This window comes from Myotis brandtii, unplaced genomic scaffold (genome assembly GCF_000412655.1).
Source record: "Myotis brandtii unplaced genomic scaffold, ASM41265v1 scaffold379, whole genome shotgun sequence".
In the NCBI taxonomy this organism is placed as follows: Eukaryota; Metazoa; Chordata; class Mammalia; order Chiroptera; family Vespertilionidae; genus Myotis; species Myotis brandtii.
In genome coordinates this window covers 404,839-413,754 of record NW_005364551.1, presented here as the reverse complement: position 1 = coordinate 413,754, position 8,916 = coordinate 404,839, and the positions used below count along the sequence as shown (strand labels likewise).

General features: G+C 46.5%; 1 protein-coding gene across 1 annotated transcript in view; it reads left to right on the top strand.

The window, feature by feature from the left end:
- Nucleotides 1-1,255, top strand: part of PPP1R14A (protein phosphatase 1, regulatory (inhibitor) subunit 14A) — a 4,515-nt gene extending 3,260 nt beyond the window's left edge. The window contains exons 3-4 of the mRNA XM_005872385.2: nt 42-74; nt 1,020-1,255. Of these exons, the coding sequence (XP_005872447.1) occupies nt 42-74; nt 1,020-1,148 (162 nt within the window). The 3' untranslated portion in view covers nt 1,149-1,255. The remainder of the gene's footprint in view (nt 1-41; nt 75-1,019) is intronic.
- Nucleotides 1,256-8,916: the final 7,661 nt, after the last annotated feature.

The following is an 8,916-nucleotide window of genomic DNA, read 5'->3' as shown; positions in this document are numbered from 1 at the left end:
TTTTCTTTTTTTTTTTTTTTTTTGCGTGGGTGGGGGTTTAGGGGCTCCTGAAATCGTGCACGAACCCCACAGAGGTAAGTTTTTCGTTCCCCCTTACAGGCCCTGTTCTGGCCCCTGCATCCTCATGGGGAAGGGGGAGTGCCTGGGGAGCAGGGAAAAGCTGCCATCCAGGACCAGCAGTGGGAACTCTGGGGAACCCTTTTCTCTCTTTAGTGGTGTCTTTTATCTTCTCCTCTCTACCCATCTGCCACTGGACCTCCATTATCTCCTCCCCTCTGAGACGTTCTCCCCATCTGTCTCCTGTTTCTACCTCTGCTATGCTGTGTCTGCCTGTGCTGCCTCCCTCCCTCCCTCTCCCTGTTATACACTGGGGCTCCCTTCCACAGCTCTCCCCCCCACCCCCCATCTTTCCAGGCCCTGAAGTTGAGCAGCCCAACCCCTCCCACTTCCTTCTCTGCTTTAAAAGGGAAAAATATTCATGTTTCTCTAACTAGCTCTGGGCTGCCTGAGGGAGATTGTGTGTCTGTCTGCCCTGCAGGCTCAGGCTCTGTCCCTGGGGACCCTCCTGGTGATCTCTTGGCCTGGGAAACATCTTGAATGTCTCTCTGTGGCTCTGTTTCTTTCTCTGTCCCTTTGTCTTTCTCTCTGACTCTCTCTCTGCATCTCTCTCTGTATCTCTGTCTGTTTCTGTGTCCTGGTCTTTGTCTCCATCTCTCTCCCAGTCTCTCTATCTCTCTCTGTCTCTATATCTCCCTGTCTTTCTTTGTTTGTCCCCATCTCTCTCATTCCTTGTATCTTTTTCTCCCTTTCGCCCTCTCCCATCTCTGTCTCCACCCACCACCACCCCAATCTTCTTCCTCTTCATGGCCTCTCCTCTTCCCTAACTTCACCTCTACCCCCTCTCACTGACCTGGAAGTAGAAGGAAGGGCTCATGTCAGAGGGTCTGGGCTGGGCTGGGCTGGGCAGGGCCCCTCCTCTCCCCTCCCCCTGTTCTCAGCACCCTCCACCCTGTCCTCAGGACTTCGTCCAGGAGCTGCTGGTGAAGTTGCGAGGCCTCCACAAGCAGCCAGGCCTCCGCCAGCCCAGCCCCTCTGGTGACAGAAGCCTGAGCCCCCTCCAAGACCCGGCCCGGACCTTGCCGCCCTGACACTCTCTGGCCTCAGTGGCCCCTCCATCCCCCCAGCATTGTGCCCCCCCTTCCTAGTGCCCTCCTGACTTGTTTATAACTAGTATTTAATGGTTCTATAACAGTAACACTGAGTGCCTGTTTTTCCTCTCCCTGATCACTCCAGGCTTCCCTAGCTCCACTCCTAAAATCTTCCTCTCTCCTGCTGGTCTCCTTGTGTCCCAGCACCCACAGCTGGCCTACACAGATGGAGAATCACTCCTCGGTGGCCAGAGAGCGTGAGAACAAGCTCTGCTGACCTTCCACCCCTGGGACTCACATCCTGTTCTCCCCTCCCCCCAGCCTTGGCCTGTCCCAGCTGGCAGGGCTGTAGTGTACAGATGGCACCCAGCTCCTATGGGAATGATGGCTTGTACAGGAGATGCACAGGATATCCCTGCTATCACCACAACACATCATGAACAGTCAGCCATGCCATGAATTTTATTGAGCACTTATTGTGTACTTGGCATGGCCATTGGAATTGAGACCACAAAGAGGAGTAGAATATGGTCCCTGGCGTCAATGTGCTCACACACTGGTGCAGAAGATTAGAACAAAGTGGTGTATGGTCCAAGATACTTGGAAGCCTGTCCCTCTTTGGGTGGTAAAAATTTTGGAGGGCTTCCTGAAGAAAGTCACATCGAGGTGGGGCTTTGGAGGATGCATAGGCATTTATGTGAAATGGATGTCCATATCTGAGGACTCTGAACTTGTGTGTGTGTGGGGAATTGACACTGATGCTGAGCCAGGGAAGATAAATATTGTCAGGCCCCTCCACCAATCAGGATAGGCAAGTCTCCCAGGGGTCCATCAGGAGAGCCCCTGGGCTGGGGCATGGGAAGGTCTGAAGGGTCCTAGGGCAGGGGCCTGGGCATCAGAAGTGGGTAGTAGCTATTGACCAAAAACTGGAAGGTATTTCAGTACTTTTAAAATTATTTTTTGTTAATCCTCATAGGAGGATATTTTTCCATTGATATTTAAGAGAGAGTGGAAGGGAGGGGGAGAGACCCATTGATTGGTTGCCTCCAGCATATGCCCTGACTAGGGCTGGAGATCAAGCCTGCAACCCAGGTATATGCGCTTGACCTAGGACCCTTCAGTATATGGGCCGATGCTCTATCCACTGAGCCAAACCGGCTAGGGCTATTTCAATATTTTAACAGCAGGTCTAGTTGTACCAGTGATCCCAGCTGGGTACAGTCAGGAGATGGAGTGCAGCTGGGGTTGCACCAAGGACCCGCAGGACCTGAGCTAGGGTGTTTTCCTCCAAGGACAAAGCACATCTCCCATCTTGCCTTTGCTGACTGAAGTTGGGGCCCCAGCCGCAGTTCCCACTCCGGGCCACCCAGCAGCCTGGCCAGGATCAGGCACCCATCCCAGGGAGTCTGAGCTCCCATCTGGCAGGAAGAGAAGGTGCCCCTGAAGAAGAGCATGCTGGGAGGGCCTGGCTTGTCCAGTCCTTCGGGTGGCCTTGCTGTCCCTGCACAGATAGGCCTCAGGCTTACAGTGCCCCCTTTCCTCCACACAAAATGTGTACAGAATGAATGTGTGGAGACCAGAGATATCCACCTCCTGGCATCTGAGCACCTGGGCCTCTCTCCCAGGACACCCACTGAGGCCTACGAAGCTCTGAACTTCCCTTTCACAGAACCTGTTTTTGGTTCCTCATCTTTGTGGAGGCGGCATATACTCAGACCCAGGTTCTAAAGTCCTGGGTGTGCCTCTCGGTTTCCTCATCAGGAAAATGGGGACTTCACAGAAACGGGGGCTCAGATTAGTGATGTCACTTGCCCAAAGTCACACAGCTGGGAAGTGGCACTGGGCTTCAATTTCAGGCATTATAACTCCAGAGCCCAGCTATTTCATGCCTACACTACAGCACTCCTGTAAACTATAGCAATGATTGCTATTCTTCAGTGGCAGGAAGAGGTTGACTGATTCATACTAAGGTGCTAGTAACTTCTCACAGCCTATCTGAGAAATCCTATCTAAAGGGCAATACAACTTGACTGAAAATAAGGCTACAACAAAAGGGTTGGGAAGCAGCATACTGAAGTGGGTAAGAGTCCAGATTCAAATGCCATTTGTCCTACTTCCTGGCTGTGTGATATTGAGCAAGTCACTTAACCTTTCTGTGCCTCAGTTTCCACATCTGTAGAATTAAGATGATTATAATAGTATCTACCTCCCAGGGTACCATGGACACATAATAAATATTGTTATCAACCTGATTGTAGGGAGAGAGAGCTAGACCATTTGCTTCTACAGCCATCATACCTGGCCAGCAAGCTGTTCCTTGGGAACACCAACCCACACCCCTGGGACATGGAAAAACCTGGCCTGCCCCCCCTGCCTCCTTCACCGGGCTCTGCCTGTGAAGGCCGGTGGTCTGCTTCCCACTCAGCAGCCAGAGGACGCTTTTTCTCACTCTTACATTAGTCTCCATCCATCCTTTTCCCTCTTCTCTTTCCTCCAAAGGTCACTGTTTTAATCATTTTCTTGCTATTGTCCCAGTATATCCTCATGCAAATACAAACCAATGTGAACTTATATTGTTTCCCTTCTATACACAGACAGACATTGTGAACACTGTCCTAACCTTGCTTGTTCCTGTAACAGCCTATCTTGGAGATCTTTCCTATCACAATCCTCCCCAGGCTTCCCTTGGCCCCAGAGCAGAAGCCAAAGTCCTCCCCTCCGTGCTCTGCCCCATCACCATTCTGCCTTCCTCCCTGTCCACTCTGTCCCTTGCCTGCACTGGCCACTCCATCCATCAGGCTCTTCCCCTCCAGGATCCACAGACACCTTTCCTCTGCACACAGCACTCTGCTTCCAGAGTTCCTTCTCATTTAGATGTAGTCAGAGAGGTGTCTTTATGCCCCTTCCATAAGGAGTCATGCTCAGTCATTATCCTGTTACCCTGGTTTGTTTTCTCCATAGAATTTATGAGACCCTGAAATTATCTATCATTTTATCGTCTGTCTAGACTCCCCCACCTTTAGAATATTAGCTCCTGGCTTGCCCTCTTGAGCATGGCTCTATTCCTGATGTCCGCAACAGCACCTGGCAGGCAGTAGTGCTTATCCAATGACAGTGCCCCCTGGTGGCCACCGTGCAGTAATCCTCCTTGTGTGAAAGTGAAGCCTTGGTGCCCCCTCCTGCCTGTTTGAGTTGTTTTACAACTAAACCCCAAAGGTCAGTTACTCCAGGGGTGGTCAGCAGATAATGCATTAAAAGAGAAGGCTCTGAGGAAACTACTAAAAAATACTGACCTATCTTTATCTCTGATCAACACTAGCAGCTTTGCTGATTAGAAATGGGCTTGCACCAATGATATGATTGGTATTCACAACTGGCTAAAATGTCTTGGAAATACTTCTTGCCCTCATAAAGAGGGCAGGAAGGCTCTTAGCAAAGGGATTATCCTGGTTGATACAAGATCAACCTACAATAATCATTATTATTCACCAACACTGTAGTAACCAATTGAAATATAATTTTAAAAACCTGTACAGTTTTTTTAAAGAAGAATTAATTTTTTTTAATTGATTTCAGAGAGGAAGGGAGAGAGAGAGAGAGGTAGGAACATCAATGATGAGATAGAATAATTGATTGACTGCCTCCTGCACACCCCACACTGGGGACCAAGCCCACAACCCAGGCAGGTGCCCTGACCAGGAATTGAACCATGACCTCCTGGTTCATAGGTCGACACTCAACCACTGAGCTACACCGGTTGGGCTGTACAGTTTTTATAGCAATAAAAACTATGGTTTATCAAACAACTTAAAGATGGAGACGCATGGAAAAAATTTTAAATGCTGGATAAAGGATATAGAAGATAATCTGAAAAAAATGACACCATTCATGACCTTGAATAGGGTAGCTTAATATTAGCCACATGCCAGTTCTTCCCAAATTAGCCAACAAATTCAAAGCAATTTCAAGCAAAAGGTTTTTAAAGCTACTTGATAAACCTATTTCAAAAATTTTTTGGAGGAATAAAGCTGTACAAAGAGCTAAGTCAACATTAAAATGGAAAGAGGAATGCTTGCTCTACCAATATGAAGACAGACTGCAAAGCCATAATAATAAAAATAGTGTGGTATTGGTGCAATAACAGATGAATACACCAAAGAAACAACATACAGGCAGACCCAGGCATGTATAGGGACATAACAAAATGATAGAAGTGGCACTGCCATTCCATGGGGGAAAGGATTAATTGTTCTTTGTGGCTTTGGGAAAACTGGCTTACTATATGAAGAAGAAAAAAAAATGGATCCTTATCTCACACCATATACAAGGGTGGACTCCAAATTAAATAAACACCTACATGTAAAAAGTAAACTGGAGTTATTAAAAGAAACCGGAGAATAACACTGTAACATGTCCCCCAATTTTTTTGATATACTTTTCATCAAAGGTAGTTTTCCATTCCCCTTGTCTAGAATATAGACCAGCCTCAGTGACTTGCTTCTAACAAATAAAATGTGATGGAAGTGACGCTGAATGGCTGTCTTAAGCTGCCATAACAAAATACCACAGACTGGTTTAAACAACAAATCAATTTTTTCTCAGTTCTAGACATTGGGAAGTCTGAGATCAGGGTGCCAGCATGGTTGGGTTCTGGTGGGGACTATTCCCAGCTTGGAGACAGCTGCCTTCTCACTGTGTCCTTCCATGTCAGAGATTAAGCTCTCTGGTATTCTTATGAGACATAAATTCATCCGATGAAGGTCCTGTCCTCATGAGCTCATCTAACCCTAATGACCTCTTAAAGCCCCATCTTCAAATACCATCACATTGAGGGTTAGGGCTTCAACATATGAATTTGGGAGGGATGCATACTAGTACTCTTGGAGTCCACCCCCCTTGTTGCAAGGAAGCCTAAGGTACATGGAGAGGCTTTGGGTTCTGGCTGACAGCCAGCATCAACTTCCAGACATGAGTGAGTGAGTGAGATGATTCCAGCCCTAGACACCATCTGGCTGCAATGGTCTGAAAGACCCCAAGTGATAACTGATCAGCTGAGCCCAGTCACCTGTAAGAACCATGAGAGATAGTGTAATAAATGGTTGCTATTTTCACCACTACATTTAGTATAATTTGTTATACAGCCAGTGATAACAGCAGCAGTGACTTGGGGGTAAGGGAGGACTTCTAAAACAAAACATCAGAAGTATGAATCCTACAATGAAAAAGTTGGATGAATTCAATCATGTCAAAATTTAAGAGTTTCTCTTCAAAGAAAGACATCTTTAGCTGAAGTTAATATATATTTTTAAAAATATGTTTTTATTTATTTTAGAGAGAGAGAGGAAGGAAGAGGGGTAGAGAGACAGAAACATCAATGAGACATAAACATTGATTGGCTGCCTCCTGCACACCCCTAATGCAGATCGAGCCTGCAACCCAGGCGTGTTCCTTAACCAGGAATCGAACCAGTGACATCTTGGTTCATGGATTGATGTTCAACCATGAGTCACACTGGCCAGGCTGAAGTTAATAATTAATGGACAGAAAGAAATTTGCAATATCTAAAATGGATGAGTGATTGAAATTCAACAACTACAAGGAATTCCCACAAATCAACATCACAAGACCACAACCCTAGTAGAAAAAGACACAAGGGACAGAAACAGACCATTGATAGGGCAGGAAGCCCAAACTGCTTATTGGCACATTAGGAAATAATCAAAATAATAATAATCTGAAAGATGCAAACCAAAACAACAATTAAGTATTGTTTAACATCTATTGATCAGATAAAAATTAGAAAGCTGGATATACCAAGTGTTGGCTGGAGTAGCAGTGGCATTGACCAACAGGACAGACCAGTAAGTACATTGTATGTGGTAAAAACACCTGGTCTGGGCATAGGGAAATAGCCTCCCCCGCCCCCCATACATTGCAGATGGGAGTAGATTAAGGTCTAGGCTTCTGGAGAGTGACCCGTTTATTCATTCACAGGTCATTTGAGTTCCTGTTATGTGTCTGGCACTCTTCTAGCTGCCAGGTTATAGCAGGAGCTTACATTCTAACAGGACAAAGCAGATAATAATGTCATAAATAAATGAATTATATATTATTTTATTTTTAAAATATATTTTATTGATTTTTTATAGAGAGGAAGGGAGAGGTATAGAGAGTTAGAAACATCAATGAGAGAGAAACATCGATCAGCTGCCTCCTACACACCTCCCACCGGAGATGTGCCCACAACCAAGCTACATGCCCTTGACTAGAATCGAACCTGGGACCCTTCAGTACACAGGCCGACACTCTATCCACTGAGCCAAACCTGTTAGGGCTATGTATTATTTTAAACGGTAATAAGAATTATGGAAAAAATTAAACAGGTAAAAAAAAGAGAGAAAATTAAATAGAGTAAATAAATTGGAAGTGCTGGGATGGGGGAAATTACAATTTTTAGCAGGGTAGTGTGATGGACAAGAAAAATGGCCCCCAAAATGTCCATGTCCTAATCCCCAGAAAATGTGACTATGTTCTCCTCTAGAGCCTCCAGAAGGAACATAGCTTTGTGACACCCTGATTTTAGCTCTATTAAGACCCACTTTCAGTTTCTGACTTCCAGAACTATGAGATGGTTTGTGTTTTAAGTCACTAAGTTTGCAGTAATATGTTACAGCAACCACAGGGAACTAATGCAGGTGATCAGAGAGGCATCACTAGGACATGTCAGCAAAGAACCTGAGAGGGGAGGAGGGATATCTGGAGGAAGACTATTCCGCATGAAAGGAACAGCAATGCACAGGCTCTGAGGGGGGGGGGGGGGGGGGGCAGTATGCTGCTTGTTGGATTATCAGTGAGGAGGCCCATGTGGCTGGAACGGAATTAGGGAGGGAGAGCGTGCGCAGAACTGAGATCAGAGAGGTGATAGGGTTAGGTTGTGTGGAACTTCACTCAGTACATAAACTTTACCTTGAGTGAGATGGCTCCACAACCATTTTGTGATGCCTGTGCTTCTGTGGGAATGTCGGTGCCTTGGTTGGGAGGATTTGTGTGGTTGGTGGCTGCTGACATGGCTGGCTGTGAGCTCATCTGGAAGCTTCTTCACTCATGTGTCTGGTGCCTGGACTGGGGCCTTCCTCACAGCTTGATGGTCGTGTGAAAGTGTTCTAAGAAGTCTTTTGACTTGGCTTTCTTAGTGATGCAATGTAACTTCCATCCCTTTCTATTGATTATATCTGAGTCACTAAATCCAGTCCAGACTAAAAGGGAGAGGAACCAGACTCCATCTCTTGATGGGGCAGAGGCAAAATCACAAGGCAGAAAAGGACATGGGGGAGTGACATCAGCAAAAGTGGCAGGATAGGGAAATCAATAAGTGTTCCTCCACAAAAGCAGGGAGTAAACTGGCAAAAACCATCAGAATCAACCTTATCTGAATGCTAGAAAGTAATCAAAAGTTTTCAGCAGCCAAGTGAATGTTTATTCAAGACACCCCGCCCCCCTCAAAAAAAAAGAAAGAAAAAAACCCCCACCCAGCTGAGTCTCCATAAGACAGCTGTGTACATTTTTAACTTACCCTGGCCCCACGCTCTGCTCTCCAGGTCAGTGGTAGCCTTGGTAGACTACAGCCTACATTCCTGGCACCAGAGGGAGCAGATGGACCTTATCTATACTAATAAAAGAGTAATATGCAAATTGGTCAAGATGCCCTCACAGTAACGACTGAACAGCAGGCTGCGTGGGGCAACCAGGCCTGCGGGGGGGGGGGGGG